The sequence below is a fragment of the Barbus barbus genome (assembly GCF_936440315.1).
Source record: "Barbus barbus genome assembly, chromosome: 29".
In the NCBI taxonomy this organism is placed as follows: Eukaryota; Metazoa; Chordata; class Actinopteri; order Cypriniformes; family Cyprinidae; genus Barbus; species Barbus barbus.
In genome coordinates, this window is record NC_136757.1 from 15300427 (window position 1) to 15321456 (window position 21030).

Genomic DNA, 21030 nt, shown 5'->3' on the forward strand with positions numbered 1-21030 from the left:
CATTTGGCTAAATATTCAAGCATTTTAATAAGAACTGTCACTTCTATAAAAAAGATTTATGACTGGAAGGGAAATAACACAAAACAGAAGCTAATCCATAAAACTTCATATCTCTGCTACGGAGGGGAGCAATGCCAGAGTAAATGAGCTCTTAAGTGCTTTTTCATTTAAATGGCTGAACGGCAGTGTGGAGGGCAGAGCTTAATATTAACAGGCTTAGACTGGTATAATAAAGCAAAATAAACAGACACAACAGCGCAGTCAGGCTTCGTACAAAAAGGAAAAGAACAGGCCTTTCATCAGGTTTAGATGCGACAATGACACCAGCTTATAAACTACAAAAAAAGTGTTGCCTTCAAACCTTATAACCTTATTATATATATATATATATATATATATATATATATATATATATATATATATATATATATTAGTGCTGTCAAACGATTAATCACGATTAATTGCATACAAAATAAAAGTTTTTCTTTGCATAATATATGTGTTCTGTGTATATTTATGTATATATAAATCCACACACATACAGTATATATTTGGAAAATATTTACATGTACTTACATGTCTATATTTATATTCATATAATTTATATTATAAATAAATATATTCAACATATAAGCATAACATATTTTTCCTGAAATATATACACATGCATGTGTGTGCATTTATATATACATAATAAATATACACAGCACACATACATATATTATGTAAACAAAAACATTTATTTTGGATGCGATGAAACGTTTGACAGCACTAAAACACTAATATATATATATATATATATATTAAGAGTTCATTTGCAAAAACTGATAACTCGGTAAAAACCGATATCAATGAAAATGCAGTTGGGTTGTTTTGATTAAGTAATAATAACTATACAAATACAGGCAATTTACAAAATTAAAGTTCATTGAATGTATGTTCTTTTTTTACATATTAAGTTTGTTTTATAGCAAAAGCAGATAACTCCAGTCTTTTTTGGCAAAAGCAGATAACTCTACATTTCATGTATTAGAGTAAAAAAAACAACACTCGTTTAATCTTTGTAATCTCCTCAGATGACAATGTAGATGCCTGACAAACGTTTTGTTGTGATCATAGATTTATGGATGTGATTGCATGCAATCCACGCTTTTCCCTCACCATTGTAACACGCTGCTTTTTCAAGCTTCCATGAAAACGTTTTAGCTTTTATTTTCCCTTTTACGTCCTGAAGAAGATATCACAGGTTCATCAAGTTCGTCTAAATTATCCATCCTCGATCACTTTTAGTCAGCTTTGACGAAACTCCTCTCAGCTAGCACGTCTTTTCAAAGTGAAAGTAGCCTTGTCACCTGACCTGAATACAGCACGCTGATTCGCTAAAATGGACTTATCGGCTTCTTTTCAAAAACAACAAGGGCGCTTTTCGGCTTCTGCAGTAAAACGTGAAATCACGATGCCTTGAAAGTGGACAATACAGGCTTTTTTGAGAAAATGTGTTTAGGGTTCAGATCGCGCTATATGTGGAGAATATATATTTTTTTAAAGTGTCGTTTATCGGTTTTTGCAAATAAAGGTGAAAAAGTGAAAGTGACGTGACATGTGGCCAAGTATCTATCTATCTATCTATCTATCTCTATATCTATATATATATAAAATTAATAAAATTTGTAAAATTTTTCTGGAGTTCCCTCGAGGCACTTTTGCACTCTCGCGCAAAACCTGTTGAGTTCAGACAAGCACTTCCTGTTTATTTTACACCTTGCAGTGGTTCATACAGCTCCGCACGTTCACAATGTAGCAGTTCATAGAGTTTTATTTTGAACTTGGACTCAACTATAAAGAAATACAGTCAGTGCTTATAGGGCCTAATTCAAGGCACGATTTTAGGATATTCTAAAATATCTTTTTTAGAGGGAACACAAATATCTTTCTAAATAAATACGTTTCTCGAGGGACACAAACTTTTTGCAAGAGAAAACAAAATGTTTGAAAAAAAAAATTCCCTGCCACCCCAAATTGTTTCCACCAACCCCAAATTTATTTCACCACCATGTCCCTTTAGGGGCTCCATACAGCAGAGAATAACTGAAGTCATAAGAGTTTGGAAATAAAATAAAACCTATGGCAATAAAAAAGACAAGTAACAGTGAAAGTCTCTGAGAAAATGCAAGTACATCTATAGAAAAAGTTTTTTTTTTTAATAATTTTTTTAATTATTTAATTATAGATTTTTTTAAATGTTATTTAAATTAAAGTTTTTTTTTTTTTTTTATGTAATATGTGCATATTTTAGTGTCACGATTTTAGAGTCATGCGTGGGCAACAGTGCTCCATTTATACATGATTCCCAGCCATGGCACATGGAAGATATGCTTCATCTGAGCATTATACATCACTCTGCCATACTACACATCATTTCTCATTCTCTTTGAACAGGTGAGCAAGCTGGCCCCTGTCCATCTAGCCCGTGTCTAGCTTTGTCCTGACAGGAGCCCCTCAGCATGAACAAGCCTCTTCCTGCTGCGCATCTGGCCGACAGAGACGGAGAAGACTTTGAGAAGTCAGTGGTTATGAGAACCGTGTAGGATCGTTGTCCGGTGCTTCCGAAAGAGGCCAGTCTGGCCCCCCTGGTGCACTGTGACTCAACGGAGGGCACCAAATCCTCTCTCCCTCTCCCTTTCAACTAATTAGCTCAGCTGGAGAGAAGCAGGGTGCTCCAGAAAAAAAAGAGAGAAAGAACGATGGTAAAAAAAAGGAAACAGATGACCTCCTCCAGTTGAAGCAGCCTTCGAAATAGCTGACCCACTTGTAGACACACTTTTAGATATTTGCGTGTCCTCAATGCAGTAACCCATATAGCAGTGTAGTCTACATAGGGCAGGGTGGAAATGCAGAACTCATCTCTGGCTGAGCGGAGGGGAAAGAATGATGTGTGCATCGCGTTTAGAAAGCCTGAGGGTCTCGTGCTCGTGCATGTGCAGTTCCTCTCCGCTCTCATCCATTGCCGGCACATCTGAGGTAGACAGGAAGAAGATTCTCCCACATCCTCCCACGCGACCATTTCCACGCTGGCTGTTTTTGGCACCGCAGCAAAAAATACGCCGGCTTACTGTGAAAATGTCGCTTATCTAATGCCACATCTCCATAATGAGCACTCTTTCTAATATTTCAGCTTTTTTACAGCACTTTTCATCAATGCCGATGTCTGATGGAGCGGCATCAGCGTAGCGGAGCAGTGTCATGCATTAGCACCGCGATAGCCGTGGAATGGATTGTCAAGCAATTTGAAAAAGCCATCCGAATTCACATCACACACGCATATTAGCAGTAATACAAAGCACAAAGTCTGCATAGATGTTAAATGCCAGAGGGAAAATGGACCATGTCTCCACGGGAGTCCAACTGAAAGCTATTTCAGAGTAAAGGGACTAAAGGCATACTGATGCGGGCACTGCGAGGGCATGGAATATATAACAGAAATCTGTAAAGAAAATCTCGATCGTTCTTCTTAACCATCAGTGAGAGATAATATGCTCATCATAAATGCTGAAAACCCACAAACAGATTTATAACTAGAAGGACATCTCTCAAAAAATGTGCAAATAGCTTTTAATCAGACTATCAAACATCATTTGGTCTTAATTTGAGTAAGTGTTGCAAACGAAAGAGAGAAGACGATTTAAAGGCTGGGTTTGTCTCTGATGCTTTAATACCTGTGGCATTAATCTCTGTTAATGAGTCATTTAAAGCTTGAAGCACTTGAACACAGTTTGCTGACTCACTGCAATATAACATAATCATTTGTTGTGTGTGAGCCATTAAAAAACCGCCTGTGGGAACGAGAAAGCACCTAGCTTTCGACCAAAATTCATAATAAAAACAAATAAAAAGGAGGATGGGAATTATTGAACGGGTGGGAGGAAAGGAGGGCAGTTAAACTATCGAAAGGCCAGCGGACAAGAGGTTTAGCAAAAGTGTTGTTGAAATCAGAAACCACAATTTCGCTACATAGATTCCTTCTCAAATTGAAAATCAACTTTCAGTGCCCTTTACCATTAAAAGTCAGTGAAATGAAAAAGACAGATGTGTGGACCTGCTTTCAATTAGAAATACCAGACACAGCTCAATGACCTCAGAACATTAGCAGCATCGTCAGGAGCCTTCGTACAGTGCTTTAATGGGTACTCACCTCTGAGAGTAAGAAATCTGTCTGAGTGCTTTTGTCAGCTTTTTGGCAAAGAGATTTCAGAGCAGCGCGGGTGGATTCCTGTTAAAAAGACGTATGTATCAGAAAAGGGTGGCATAGCATTAATACAAGTTTTATGACATAAAACTGTTCTCTGGAATACTTGATTCTGACATGTCAATCTCAACATCTTGTGGTCATATAATCATCATATAGCCATATAATGACGTATATTGATATATTGGCTAAACTGTATGGACTACAAGTGCCATTTAAAAATAAAAATGAGGGGACAAAATTTTTAAACAACTTTTAAACAAGAAACATTTAAAACCTTAACAAGAGAATACACTGATAATTTATTTCTAAACACGACTTAAATAAGGATTAATTATAACAAAACAAATAATGAAAAATAATAATTATTACATTCTAAAAATGTGTAATACCTACATATATAGGGTCTTAATAATGACCCTCTGATTGTACATTCATACCGGCTATGATCAGAAAAAAATGTTGAGTCTTGACTTGGAATATCAAGCAGCCTTAATACCCCCTCTCAAAAGCAGCAGAACGGCAGACTAATAAAACAAGAAATATGGTGCAGCAAAATTTAGGGCAGCCATACTTCATTAATGACATTCAATAAAGACAGTAAAAATTGACAAAGACGAACCTAGCCAGCAGGCTGCCAGTTTCACCAGTGAGTATTATTTTACGAGCTTTTGCCATGATTTATTAAGCCATTGTTTTCCCACCAAAAATAGAGCAGAGGTCTCTGGGCGAAGGAATCTCCAAAGCGATGATGTCAATGACCGACTCTTCTGCTGATTCCAATGTCGTCAGCAGGATGTCACATTATGCATACGTGTTTACATGCATTCAGTATGCATGCTTTACTGGAGATAAAACAACCACTGCAGTTCTCGGGTCGAAACCCACATCACACACAGTGAGTGTCACTGGGCTCTTATGGAGCAGAGAAACTGCAGTGAGCACTGTGGTATTTACCAACAGACTGTTTTCTGGGAGAAAAAGACTGTGACCTTCAGAGAGACGTGCTTAACACTATTGGGAGCACATTTCTGAATTCAGTTCTCGAAGAGAAGACAGATAAGGACAACATTAATTCAAACCTCTACAGACTGAGCGAAAGTCAAACTGCAATCTTTTCACTGAACACCTAGACAGCGATCAGCAAGAATGGAGAATGTTTAAACTAGTAATGCAGTGCTGCTGCTGAAGAATAAAATCGCATTCATTCACACAATCTCATGCTGCACCAAAGTGTCCTGAAGTCATTAGTTTTCATTGAGGGTTGGCGATTTCTAGAGTTTGAATGTTGACTACAAATGGGAATCATCGTAAGCATTGATAGGTTTTAGGAAAGACTTTGGGACATGGAATATAGTGTACAGGTCATATGAAATGCTGTTATGATGCTTTGAATGGTGAGTGGTGCTTTCAAAAATGTTGAAAAAGCATGAAAATACATCTAAAAGAGCAAGCAGGACCACATTCAAAATCTCATAAAGTAAAGTGCATTTTTGGGTGAATCTTATCCACTAATTCCTCTTGTCCAATCTGAAGACACTAAATGTTAAAGGGGTCACATGATGCGATTTCTTGTTTTCCTTTTCTTTATTGTGTTATGTAGCTGTTTGTGCATGTATAAGATCTGCAGAGTTACAAAGCTCAAAGTCTCCCACAAAAGGATTTATTCTATTTAAAAATGAAGGCTGATCCAGACCAGGCTAAAACGCCTCATTAAAACACATCCCCACATGTCTACGTCACGATGTGGAAATATTTGTGTAATGCCACCCAAATGTGCACGCGAGGAAAGAAGGCGTGGTTTCAGTAACTGCAGTAGTGTTGATGCAGCCATGTCAGGGAGACGCTGTGTGTTTCTTTACAAATGCAAAAGCACTTTATTTGGCTTTCCGAAAGTAGATGCAATTAGGATTTATAGGTTAAGATTATTTTCAACAGAACAGCACAACCCAAATGTTCAAATTTGAGCAACGCATTTTATGGACGACCTAGGAGAGCACAAGGCTGGCTGTGCCATTTCTTGAAAAAAAAATAAAAAAAAGGGTCAACTCTGACTTTGCTATTTGCAATCTGGCGCTTCTGAATCAGTGACTGTAAGTATGTTTTGTTATTAGTTTAAGTATTTGCTATTGACTGTTCAAATGCAGAGTTATGCACAGTGTAGAGTAACATGTTGTGTGTGTGTGTGTGTGTGTGTGTGTGTGTGTGTGAGAAAGAGAGAGAGAGAGACAGGGTCACATCACAGAGGAGTCAGCTGTCTTATCCACGGTTTGTGTACTACAAATTAGGGGTTCCCCCGAATAGTCGACGATTTGACAAGAGGAGCCTGATTCGACTGCCAATCTCACAGTTGAATATTCGCGAGGTATTATGATCATGCCTTTTTGGATATATGGGTGTGCTCAAATGTTTGATTTCACATAAAACTACCAGTTTTCTCCCAATAAGTTAATATACAGCCTATTAAAATAATGCTATAAATAAGAATCTGAAAAGAAAGAAGCTTCAAATAAATATTTTAACATGCTTGAATAAATCCAACCACCCCTATAGATTTAAGTTTCACTTTCCATAATTTTTCCCACAGAGGATTTTGGCGGCAGGGATTGAAATTTTTAACAAGACTCAAATTGACACAGGCAGAGTGAAAGATTTAATTTTTACGATGAGGTAGGGTACACGTGATTTCAAAACATTTCAGCCGGTTTATATATATCGTGTAGCCAATATATTATTTATCTCGTATAAGATGCATTTGGTTGAGTTACGATGCAGCACGAGCAGGACAAACAACAATGCAGAATATTAATAACTATGACTGGGACTGTAATATACATAACATGGTAACATTATTTATCATGATAATGAGAACACTATTATAATAAAATGCTGTGAATTTTTAGAGTTTAGTTGCCATGTTTCTGCACGTTGTTGCATGAAGAACGCGTCCACAAGAGTTCATTCAGAGCCGCGCAGACACGTTCATGTGCCTTCTGGGCATTTCGTGCAGATAGCTTATAGTTAAATTTTCTTTATGTTGTATAAATAACGAAGCGTACTCGATATGACATAAATGATGAGTTAAATCTCATTGATCATTGATTTACCCCGTTTGTATCTGCAAGGCGCCCGATAAACATCTGACTGACTTGACTCTTGGTACTGTATTTTGCCCCGCCCCCAAAAACATATGATTCGACTATCCGTCGAATATCCTTTTGCTTTTAAGGCCTCTTTACTGCCCTCTATTGTTTTTATTCATCCTACCCCCTCCTCCGTGCCTATCACGCCATCTCATCCCATCCCTCTTTTCAAGACCACTACTCTATAAATCTGAGATGGACCTGTCACATTTCTCCTTCACTCGTCTCTGCCCTGGCTGCTGGGACTGGGAACATTATGTGTCTCACAGTGCAAGTAAAGCACACAACGAGCTGTTTACTGCACGTTAAGTGAGTCTATCAAATATCCTCCCAGTTCAAAGGAAACTGCTGTGCAGCATCTCCATAACTTCATAACGCGAGCCTTGGGAGAGGGAAAGGACATGAAACCAACAGGATGTTAACTTGAACTGTCAAATAAATGCATGAAATTAGGGTATCCCAATGACAATGGAGCAAAGGAACCTGTTTTTGCAATCGTAAGGCTTTCTGAAGGTGGTTATGAAACTTGCGGTTATGAAATGTTACATTGAACTCGTTGAGTTTTCTCACCAACTCAGCCTGAAGTCGCACAATGAGCTCGTCTTTCTCCTTCAGCTGCTGCTGCAAGATCTGGTTCTCTTCTCTCCCAGGATCCTGCAAACGAAGCATACACAAACACGGTTTGAAAAAAAAAAGTCAGTCTACGTTATTCAAGCCATCGCCCCCAGTTTGAATCTTCAGCCTAGTGTGTGGGGGCGTAAAACTGCCGCGATTGAGAGGTGGAGGTGTGCTTTCTGTGCCGTGGGTTTCACTCTCCTCCATAAACTTCACCTGAACTAGCAGGCACTTTCCCACGACCTTGTGCTGTCAGCATCCATTATGTGAGGCTGGGGGAGGGGAGGGTGGGACTGAAGCTTCAAGGGCAGCAGAGGAGGACCGAAAGGCCCAGGAGCAGAATACGGCCTCAACGAATGACCGAAAAGAACCGCCGCCCCCAAAAACGACATCTCTCCTCTAAAAGAAGCACTCGGTGGAGATTAGACAGCGCTGGCATGAGGTAGCCGGACACAATATGCAAGAGTCTGGAGCCCTTCATGAGAGATCAGGGAAGGGGATTATGAGCTTCAATGTCACGTATTTGGAGACATCGTTGTTCAAAGCTATCTGGCTTTGGCTTGAATGCGCTCCTTTTGTTGACATTACATAAGCATCTCAAGGGAGCTGTTGTCAATCTTTGATGCTTCACTCTAAAGGAAGCTAATTTCTGCATGGAGATGATGATGAAACACAGTGACTAAACTAGAATCAGACAGTACCTACACTTTTTTTATGAACTGCTACAAACCCATCAGCAAAGCTCAAGTAGCTCTTCATCGCTACCAAACCGAAATGAAACTAGATTTCATTTAGCTGTATAATAATGGCCATTAATTATCATTAAAATGGCCATTATTACAATGAGTCACTTTTGAACTAAAAACATCATTACTGTGTGAAAAACGCACTCACCAAGTTTGCTACTATTCAAAGGTTTCAAATTACTATGAAAATCTTCTTGTAATTTATGCTTTTATTTGACAAGGATGCATTAAAATTGATTAAAAAATTAAAGACACTTATAATTTCACGAATGTCTTCTTAAAAAAGAAGTTAAGATGTTCCTAGATAATTTTTCAAGAATTGCACTTCTCAAATATTTTCTTAAAAACATGTCTGTACTTGCTGAAGATTCTCTAATCAATTTAATACAATGAAAACAACTTAAAGGCTGTCTTTTTGCGCTGCTTGCAGATGATCGTAATAACTATAATAACACATACTTTTCATTGCAACTAACTTGACAGGAGTTCAGCAATTTTTTTAATGTGTCAAACATTTCTAAATCAAAATTCTTCTCAAGTTTTGTCTTCAGCACAATCTTAAGGAAAAAAGATAAGATCATTCTTAAGAAATGTTTTGGAAATACAAATTTCCTTCACTTTCTTCCAAAGTTAAAAAATATGAAGAAATTCAATTTATTCTTAAAGAGATAGTTCACCCAAAAATTACAATTCTGCCATCATTTGCTCACCGTCAAGTTGTTCCAAATCTGTTTTGTTCTTCTTCTGAGCACAAAAGATAACTTGAAGCTAAACAGCTGACGGTAGCCATTGAATTCCACAGGTTTTTTTTTTTTCATGATATGTAAGTCAATGACTACTGTCAACTGCTTGATTACCAACATTCCTGAAAAAAAAAATACTGTACTCCGCAACCCTTCTGTCCTTTCATTCAGTTTTAATTTTTGGGTGAACTATCAATTCAGGAATGTTTCGTGAATCTAGCCTCTGGCCTTCAAAGGATCTTCCACTTACTGCAAAAGCAGAACTTCAGTCTTTTAACAGTCAGAGATTCAGGTGAGGTTTCATACCATTCTTTCTCCCAGCAGAACTTTTCTAACTGTTTACTATTATATCTTTATATCTGTTGCCCAATCTACTGTTTTCTTCTGATTTGCCAGTTTCAGATTTTTTTCTTTGAAACTCTGCCTAAAGGCCAGTAGCATCTAAGAGTCTTATATTCGCTGTTACAATTGAAGCTGGTGTTTGGTGTGCACTGTTCAATGAAGCATCCAGCTGAGCACCAGGGAGGGGTTTGTTTTCATAGAGACTCTGATGTACTTGTCCTCTTCTTGTTGTGAAGAAGGGCCATTCACTTCTATCTTTGTTCTGGTTAGATACAGTCTGTTTTCTTCTGTTGAGACAGCAGTGCATGAAATCCACCGATACTTTTGTTTAGGCATTTTAAAACCAATATTTAACTTTCAAGAGTATACTTTTAAGATAGTGTACACTTGCAGGAGAGATACTGTGCAGTTTCCACACTTCATTAAGCAGCACAAACATTTGCAACAGTGTCTCAAATACCAAAATGTACTTTAGACTATTTTTTTATATTGATATATATTATTAAATTAATATTATTTAAATAAAACTTGCTGACATCAAACATTGTAGCGTACATAAAATAATGAAGTATTTAAAAATGAATTATTCATAATTAATAAAAAGGTCATGTACTGAGCAATGTATGCAGCAAACAGGCAGAATGTAACCTCCCACAAATCCCTGCCTGTGGGGAATATTTAATTATATCTTAATTATAGAGGTTTAACAAGAGGCACTTTATCTGTGCAGTGCAATGGAGGACCTCTAGAGAGGCATTTGGTCACAGTTGCATTCGCACACACGGATACACAACACACAGGACGGAGAGCTGGGTCTCTACCCCGTGCTGTAAAGCTGCATTTGAGTGGCTCCTCCATCTGTCTGTCCTAGATTAAATACTTGAGGCAAGAAGAGGACGAAGGACCTAATAAATGAGAATGTCCTACTATCGCAGAGCCCTGATCATAAAAGGCAATACTTAACATTTCAGCAAACGATGCAGTCAAAGAAATAACGCTTTGTCACCAAGAATGCGGAGAGCATTATGTTTATCAGTCTCCTTTAATGCCACAAATATCCTAGTGGTGGGTCTGGGTGATATATATTGAATATTCGCTCTCCTAAAGACCACATAGGTTAGTTTTGCAATCCTTTGAGACAGAGATATTTCAATAGTGTCTAACTTAAACTTCAGTGGCAGAACTATGTTAGAGCTCCTACTCTACATTCAAATCATTTCTGTGAATCAATTTAATTAAATTCAAATTAAATGCTTTAGTAAAAAAAAATATTGTTGTCCATCTGACAATCCATTTTCCAGGGGATGCTGGAACCTTATATATTTTTTATTGGTTGTAAATAAATAAATAAATAAATAATTAAATATCAATGTTTCTCAATTTAATTTACCGAAGAAGGTAAGGGAAAATGCCTTAATTATGTTCAATTATTATTATTATTATTATTATTATTGTTATTATTATTATTCTGTATTTTACCTTACTTTGAATCTCATTGGCTACTATGGCTGTGTTAAAAATATAATTCCACCAGATGGAAAAAAATTTCAAGGTAATATACACACACTAACGTTTAAAGATTTGTGGTCAGTAAGAAGGAAATTAATACTTTAATTCAGCAAGGACTCATTAAATTAGTATGAAAAAAGTATGACAAAAATATTAAGGAGAACTGATTTCAACATTAGTAATAACAGAAAATGTTTGTTAAGCATTGGAATCATTCTAATATGATGATTTCATCAGCATTTTAGAATGATTTCTGAAAGATCATGAAACTGAAGCCTTGAGTAATGGCTGTTGAAAATTCAGCTGTGCCATCATAGCAATAAATATTATTTTAAAATATATTAAAACAGACAAGACTTATTTTAAATGGTAATAATTTTTCACAATTTTACCATTTGTACCATATGAGTTCAACTAAATGGAGCCTTAGTGAGATTTCTTTAAAAAAAAATGTTTTTAAATCTTACTGACCCCAAACTTTTGAATGGTAGTGTATGTCATTCTAGATTTATGTTAACAAAAGGCTGAATAAAAAAAGAAAAAAATATACAAGGGATATTTTTTTGCCATATCGCTCAGCCCTACCTGGCAGTTTCATTACCAAGAATGGTACAAGATTAGAGAAGTGCAGAGTATTTCACTGATGTACTTAGAAGGTAAGCATAAAAGGGAGTAAATGTGATAGATGTCCTCAGTTATTCTTGTATAAGGAGGTTTGTGATGTTATAAACTTCAAACAGGACACCCTCAGAGTGGCGGGCGCAACTACACCCGCTTAACAAGGAGTTATTAATGTGCAGTTGACAGGGACACCAGGACGAATGACTTTGGAACCCCAGTCCAAGCTCATTTCCCAGGGTGCAGAGCAAGAGGCTCCATTATTCCCCTAACCGACTCCCCTGCTCTCGCCGCAGGAGAACGCTTTCCGCAGGCTCTAATTATTAAGAAGGTGGTGATAACAAATGTTTGGTGAGAGAAGTTTTCTGTTAAAAGTAGGACGTGAAGTGACACGGTTTCTTCTCAGGTGGGTTCTAGGGCTTTATTTTTAAAATCGGGAATATTTTCCTTTTTTTTAACGGAATGAATCAGGACAAGTCCCACCCCTCTCCTGTCAGTTGAACACAATGTCAGAATGCATGGGGTCCTATTCTAAGCATCTCCCTCTCCCGCTGCGTGGCGCTATGCTACGGATGAGCCGGAATGTCACGTGATTCGCTGCCGCAACCGTCGCTTCTGTTAGCACTCCATGTAGGTCAGTAAGGAGGACAGAGAAAGACGCAGACCTCGTTTCTACTCCGCAGTATTTTTGAGCCGAAAAAAAAAAGTCCTGATGAAAAACGAAATCCTCTTCTACCAAGCAAAACCCCTCATACAAAATCATAAACCTTTCCCGATGACAGTCCAAGCAAGATTAGGGCACAGAACCAAATAATCTCATCAAGAAATGTTATTGATGGTGGAGAAAAATGTAACTCAAACTCGATCAGAAAGAGACGCCTAACTGAAAAGAGCAGAGTGAGTTAAGGAGAGGCACAATGGAGTTAGAAAATTAACTACATAAAAATGGAGAGACCTCTGTCTCAATGCAGTCGTTTAGCTCTGTCATTATGTTTGATCTACAGGCTTTGAAATCTTCAGGGAGGGAAAAAAAAAAAAATCAAAGCGAGCTTTTTAAATCAAAGTGTGACCCGACAATGATACCTTAGCAGCAAAGAAAGTGTTCATCCACGATATTAATAGAAAATAAACACATTTTGACAACACTGAATATGGACAATTACCTTAAAGGGGAGTGATTTCTCACTGCAGGGGCTTATGGGTAGTGAGTGAAGGCTGCTGGCCGGACTGATCTCAGTGCTCTGAAAGGCAAAATTCAGACATCTTAATATTTAATGAGCACATGAAAAGAAAATAACTGTTAAAAAAGACTGAAAATAATATTCTTCTCATCTTACTCTGAACTAGTTCCCTCTTAGGTTACTATGCTTGGCAGTATTATAAAGTTAGTTTTTAACTATCTGACCCACACACAGTCAAAGACTACAAGAACATTTTCACCAAAAGCCTTCAAAATATAATTTGCACTTACGGTTTCACCAACTTAAAAACATGTATGAAGAAATTAATTTTAATCAAGCTCAATAAATGCTTCAAAAGAAAGGCATAAATTAAGCAACACTGTTATTACTCTAAAACTCAATAATGAAACACACTGGGAAATTAGCTCATGCTGTACATATTATGTAATTATACCATCCAAACAGGGGAGCAGACAGCCATGTCCTCTCTGGGCTGTAGCCTCAAACGTTTCTCTCCTTCATCACGCTACTGCTGCCTCTCACCCATATTAATGTGAGGAAGAGAGCTGCAGACGCAGTGACACTGTCAGAGATGCGGAACACTTTAGTCTTGAGTAGAGCAGCGAATAGACAAAATATTGAGCGATAATATTACTGTCAGACACTTTTGTAAAAAAAAGAATTGCTGCACTGCTAAAGAGGACGATAAAAAATGTGTTTTCTTCAAATTTTGGACAAAATAAAAAACAAAACAAAACCAAAAGAAAACTAAATTAGCTTAAATGGGTGTTATTATGCCCTATTTACAAGATGTAAGTTTCAGGTGTGCCCAGAATGTGTCTGAAGCTTCTGAAGCAAAAATATGTTGTTTTCATGTGTCTCTTTAAATGCAAATAACCCTTTCAGAAAAGGTCTGTGCTTTCACAGCTTGTGCCTCGGTTACTACAGCAACAATAACATTGGTTTGGTGTTGATTATCATCTCTGTTGCACTCGTGCTCACATGACGTTGTGGTTCTTCGTCAGCACGAAAAGTTTATTCTGTGTATGAATTTAAAAAGTTTTGTCAGTTTGAACTTTTGATATCTGATTTTCTGACTGCGACCTCACAGAAAGCTGACACTTTCATGTCAACTCTCAAATACACACAAGGTTGTGTCAAATACACACAAAGTTCACACACAGTCAGTTATGTCTACAAACATAAACAGATGCATGTGTATGAGTGTATTAGATCTGTGAAACGGTGTCTCTTGGACATGGCGACAATACACTCCTTACACATTTCAACCAGGTCTGTACCAGTTCTCTGTGACGTGCATCTGCATATCAAAACTTTCTTTTTTAAAGCAGCATTAAAAATAAAACAAAAATACAACTTCAAGCAATAAAACAAAAGGCCCATGACATTCAGTTATTCCACCGGCAGCAAGGCAAGAGAAAGAAAAAAAACAACAGGAAAATGAGGTGACTATAATCACGTAGTTTCAACGGGTCTATAAATTTCATACAAGGTACAATATCACAACCATTACAATGTCATTTTGGTAAATGTTTCACAGCAAACGTGAATGAATTTTAAGCAGCATTTCAGACTGCATAATTATTAAAGGATTCAAGACTGATCCAGCATGTTCTGCTTTGATTAATGTGTTTTCTACGCCTGCATTTTAAGTACAAGGAGAGGACAAGAAAACTGTAATGAAAAGTGCAAACTAATATTGAGGTAATCAAATAAGGTATGAAAGCAAAAGCAATACAAACGTTTCACAAATGCAGATTCTTCCCAGAGCTTTCAAACTAAAACTACTAAACGACAAAACATAGTCAAAATTATTTGCTGAAAAATGCAAAACAGTAATTTAAGAATTTACCCTGTTCAATATTACAAGTACAATCCCTACTCAGAATATGAAGTAATTATCAGAATGGTTATATATGCACATGGCTACATCTGAACTGTTTTAGCTGGTGGGAAACGCAATAGTTATGTAAATGAAACAGACAGGACGCACACACAAAAAATAAAAAAAATAAACAAAAAGCCAGTTTAATCCACGAAGGATGCTGTGCCAAGTTCTGAATGCCAACAGGCACTACAGTACATAATGTTCAAAGATATAAGAGCTATTAAATTCAAGCCTAGGTAACATTCAAACAAAAAAAAACTATGTCTGAGAGGTTAGACGCTCTTGATTCAGGCTCTGAAACCAGTCTATAGCTTTCCTATTATAATAACTAAGTGTGAGCAGACAATCTATGCCCCTTTCACATATACATTTGGCTAAATCAAAACCTCTCTGAACATTTTGAACTGACATTCTCACTGCGCTGCCCTAAATTAGTCTGGAATGAGGTATCAAAAGACCGAAAGCACAAAAGACACACAAAGAATTAAAGAACAGGTCAAGCAAATAAAACCCACTGCAGAACTGCACAAGTCATTGTGATTCTTCTTACACTGTAGTTTACAAATGCTGAAGGAAGATGGCTAATTTACATGTTAATGAGAAGAGTCAGTAAAGAGGCCAAAGAACTTCCTCTTCAATATTCATGTTCCTCTGTTGTGCGCTGTTCTCTGGACCTTCACTGAGTAAAGTGATTGTTATTGTGAAGGAATGTAAAACAGAGTTCATGCAGCTACTGCTTTGAGAAATGTGGAATGGAAATAAGTGTGTTCTGGTCAATAAATCAAGTTGGGTTAGCATTATTAGCTGTAAGAGATAAAACCAAGATTTTTTTAATTATTAGTGACTTCAAAGAGCATTCAAATGAAAATCCCACATTACTAACACAACAGACACTCCATTAAGGTTCTGAAAAAGCAGGAATGCAATATTAAAGTTCTATATAATTTCGTCTCAATAAGTAAAAAATGTAAAATTACAATTAAATTCTAGAAGTGAATTCATGCACCACAACATGTAAAAATCAATATTCATTTCGAGATTTGCTAAAAATTACACTTAAGAGAGTCATATTAGTGTTTTTATAATAAAAAAAATTATTACAATGTAAAAATTAAATAGGAGTGAACTGCATACGTAATCTAAATGTAAAAAAAGGAAAATGCACAATTAATTATAAAATATCAACCAATGTCATCAAATATACGTCTGTAACAAATATGGCATAAATAAATCTCTATGAAAAACTTACAATATATACAAAAATGTAAAGTGCATCCAAAAAGTATTGGATGCTTTAGTCAAAAAAAAGTCTGCTAAAAAATAACGTACCTGTACCGTAGCTGTCTTGCTGTAACATTTTACTGGCTGAACAAATCAACACTCTGACATGCTTTCTTCCTCTCACAGCCTTGTTTTCATTCGTGTCACATTAACTATAGTTTCTACTCTAACCAAGGTCTACATTCTGACTGAATATGTCTCTTCTGAGTGTGAGATTCTCCTGGCGTTCGCCCTGAATGATGAGGCATGAAACTGGCAGGGCACGGAGAGCTCTTCTACCTGTTCTAATGCACCTGTGATGAAGGCCATAGCAGCTTCATGAATCAACTGTCAGGGTGGAACATTACCTCCTGCAGGGTCCTGCGTAGCCGCAGCAGAAGAGTCTTTACCGCTGTGCAGTCCTGCTGCATCAGCCTGAGCGGCAGCGCTTCCAGCCCGGGCAAAAGTTCATCATCACGAGACAGACAGAGAGACATCGGCCGCTGCTCCCTGGAAGGAACAAAAGAAAACAATTTCTGTGAGCATCAAACAGTCTGAGATTTAGGGTCACAATACCAGAAATTTCACAGAAAGTGGATTTCCAACATATATTGGCAAATGAATGTGCATTCAAATCAATTTAACAGTATTTTATCCAATGAACATATCCATTTCAATCCTGTTCTCCACTGATTGTGATTTAAACTAGAATGAAATGTAAATAACCTAATTTTTGTCTATTGTTTGCATTGTGCAGATTTCTGCGCAAATGAACAGATCAATCATTCATGCAGAGAATGGGATAAAATTAAACTTGATTAGAAGCGCTTCTTGAAAACGACAGAAAGACAAAGGTTCAGAGTGAAGAAAAGACCCTCGAGAGACACTCGAGAGGAACAGTCATACCCTCTTCATCAGGCCTTTCATTGGGTCCAAGTGGATACTAATCTATATATAAACTCAGACAATTAGACCGTTAAGAGGTTGCAAAACATTACTTTTTCCAGTCTACTGAGATCGAATGACACAGCATCAGTATCAGTATCAGGGGAATTATATGAAGGGGGAAAAAATCGTCTATTCCAAGGATGACGTACACAAAATCAAAAGACTTAACACCCAAAGGTAAGACAATATCATTTTCGAGACAAAATCTCTTTCATTCTTCATTTTTGAAAGAACAAAAGCCAGACGTATATCAATGGCGTATATCAAAGATATCTTCAAAGGAAGCACAGGGTATTTGGACCGATATAAATCCCTTATTTGAGAGTTCCACAAAAAACATGGAGAGACCTCTTGCTAATTACAAATCTGATTCTGCTCAACAGAAGGATCACATTGCAGCTCCAGACTTATCTTTATACGTTTCTGGGTTTCAGATCGAATTTAATTCAAGGTGCTTCAGACATAATTAAGTATTTATGTTTTTAAAAGTACACCGATAAGAGAAGATCAAAAGGAACCGCAGAGTTTTGGATTAGAATTAAGCATCGATTCCTGGGAACCCCTCCAACGAGAGAGTCGCAGAGTCCGTAAACACAGTCAGTCTTCTGACACTTTAATGATATGATGTCTGACACTTTTGTTGTCGTTTTTCATTACCACGCTGTTTATTTCAGGGCTTTTGTGGTGAGTGTCGTTGGAGCTGCAAGAAGAAAGAGAAATTTCACTTTGCTACTCCATGGCAGGTTACAAGCTTTCCATCTCACACTTGTCAATTAATATCACCTTCTGAAACATCCTCTCTGAAAAATGGGAATATGTTTTCCTGTTTCTCAATCCACAGCATCGTCTGGTAAAAACATACTATCCATCCTGAAGGATATATCAATTGTTTCTGTTTTTGAGAATTTACAAAAGATTTCATAAACGGCTTGGGTTGATAAATGCCTGAGAAAGCATAGACAGAATCCTGACTTATTCATGATCCTCGCGCTGAGACACGGCATAGGAGAAGGCGTTCTTATTCAACATACTCATTAAAATATTAGAGCCAGTATAACTCAGTGTCTGCACAGAAAGCCAGCAGCAAAAGCACGGTTCATTCTTTGTTTTTTCCTGTGAGAACTGACTACAGCACCTAACAGATTCCTCTAATATTGTATTTTACTGTGACACAGTCAACTGATGTATTTGTCAAAGCATGGCATGGAAAATCGATCATTGCACACATGAATTATAAAAGCAGAAGTATGGAACCACAATATTTATTACTTAAAAAGGAAATCAGAGTGGGCACTGAAGAAGTGATTGTATATTGTATCTTAACAATTCCACATTTCCTTTAGCTATGACACCTGAGGCGTTTAACACCATTCTGAAATGTTTTCAGAAAAAAACAGAACTCAATTTTGCCACTTTCAAGCATATTAAAAACATAGACCTGGTGTTAAATGGCACCTCCTATAAACACAACTTTTCAGTGTTATTATTCTGTCTGCAAGGTAACGTTATTTACTTGAAAGAAGCTCTGTGCATCAGGTAATTATCTAGATTCAATCATTAATTACAATTTTAGATGTCAGGGCCTCTATGATTCGGCTTAACAAGCAATGTGATTCCTACAATAACTTGAGTAATTTAAAGTCGTGAGGTGAATCTCACTGTGACAACACTATGCCTATAAACATGCTAACAAAAATGAAGCCTTCCAATCCTATATGAATATGCAAGGCAGGAGTATTAGCTGCCCTTCTTAGGCCCAATCCCATTTCTACCCCTTAGCCCTCCCCCTTTCCCCTCGATTCTCTTTTGTTTGGAGGGGTAGGGGTAAGGGGAAGGGCCAGATAGCCCTTTAAACGAAGATTTTTCAGGACCACACTTCAAACACATAAATGTAAACATTTTGGCATTAATAAAGATTTTAATGAAAAGTAATAATTTGTTTTATGTTACATTCAATCATGAGTTCATATTTACGGTCATTCAAAGAAATGTTTGCAAAAAATAATAAAAAATAAAAAAAAAAAAATCGCTAAAGTTGCTAACATCATATCATTAAAGACTGCACGATAGTGCCACAACATATTTTCATGTCTGATCAGGACAATAACCACCGCAGACATTGAGGGGGGGCTATTCCCCCCAATAATTAGAAATCCTAAACCCTTTTTTCAAATATTGCCAAATCGAGAGAGAAAGGGGGAGAGAGAGAGAGAGAGATGAAAGTTGTGCGTCTTTCTTTACAGTGAGTGCGTTTACTTCAAAAACAGCATGTGTGTGTGTGTGTGTGTATCAGTAAGCAGCGCATTAATATAAAACAGTAAGGCTCTAATGCACACCAGCACGCTAGTATAGGTGTGTGTATTGTAGGAGCTAGACGATGTATGGTGACGTGTGACGGTGTAGTAGTGGTGTCCCAATTCTAAGGGGAATATTTTCAAGGGGTATAAAATAGAATAGGGATTGGGCCTTAGCGTTATTATTTTTTCCATTCATCTATTTATGAGTGGGCCATCATGTTAATTTATAATAATAAAGCCTATGTAGCCTCTAAAATGCTGCCTATGCAGGCAGCTCACTAAGTTTTGGAACAAAGCCTGTATATTATTTATGCTATAAAATGATCCATTTACATTTAGTTGAGGCGATGCTGTTATTAATCAGGTCTTGGGATACACTTTGCTCCGAGACGCACCTAAAAGCTGCTGACCTCAGTGTGTTTTCATTATGCTTCAGTTGCAGCTTTGTCTCAACATTTATACTACCATTAACATCTACATATTTCACTTTAATTATTCAGTCACCTGCATCACCCCACTACATAATATCCATTATCACCTCACTTCTGGCCATAATCTGATTATGCCAATGCAAACACTGTCAACCAAGTCTGATCTTTTATGCATATGACCTCTGCTTAGCAGGTTGACAACCCTCCTCTGCGTGAGCTCTCATTTAGAGACTGTATGTTATTGAAAGTAGTTGAGGGGCAGAGCACTGGAGTTCTGTACTGGCATCTGTCAGATGTGAAAGACTCCCTCAGGTGAGTCGGTGTTGTGTATTACACCTATTTGCACCATTTTCTCATCGGCCATTAGCATCCTCATTAGCATTAGGCAAGCCTGGACCTTTGTTCTTTTAATCACATTTTAACATTGCACTAGAGGAGCAAAGTCCCACCTATGTTCATAGATGCAAAGAAATTTGTTTGGAAACCAGTAATCTAAATGATGGCTTCCAGAAGCAGTGTTCAGATCAGAGAAATGCTCACAGTCCTTGCTAGTATAGTAATTATTGTAAGGGGAGAGATCCAAAAACTTGTGCCCTTTTTCTGCTGGCAAACAAGATACGGAGATGGACTGCTGTAAACATCGAGAGAGCCCACAAGATGCAGTCATCTTTGATTGTGAGCACGAGAGAGTGAAAACAAAACAGTGAAAAGCGGTATTAAATGAATTTAAATTATCTTCCCTACCAGCCAGAGACAAATTTTATAATCATAAATTCTCATATACCACCTTTGTTTTGTGGGTCAGTAAGATTTTTTTTTTTTTTTATGTTTTTGAAAGAGGCCTTGCACCAAGGCTATATTTCTTAGATAAAGAAATACAGTAAAAATAATATTGTAAAATATTACTACAATTTAAACTAACAGTTTTCTGTTTTAGTTTATTTTACACGTTATTATATTTTATGTAATTTATGGAAACATTATTATTATGATTATTAACAATGCTAAAAACATTTGAACAGCTACATTTATTTGTGCAAAT

General features: G+C 37.1%; 1 protein-coding gene across 1 annotated transcript in view; it reads right to left on the minus strand.

Moving 5' to 3' along the window:
- Nucleotides 1–2274: 2274 nt before the first annotated feature.
- Nucleotides 2275–21030, minus strand: part of ccser1 (coiled-coil serine-rich protein 1) — a 48755-nt gene continuing 29999 nt past the window's right edge. The window contains exons 7-10 of the mRNA XM_079384372.1: nucleotides 16681–16822; nucleotides 13126–13203; nucleotides 7960–8043; nucleotides 2275–4270 (exon numbers count right to left, since the gene is read on the minus strand). Of these exons, the coding sequence (XP_079240498.1) occupies nucleotides 4178–4270; nucleotides 7960–8043; nucleotides 13126–13203; nucleotides 16681–16822 (397 nt within the window). The 3' untranslated portion in view covers nucleotides 2275–4177. The remainder of the gene's footprint in view (nucleotides 4271–7959; nucleotides 8044–13125; nucleotides 13204–16680; nucleotides 16823–21030) is intronic.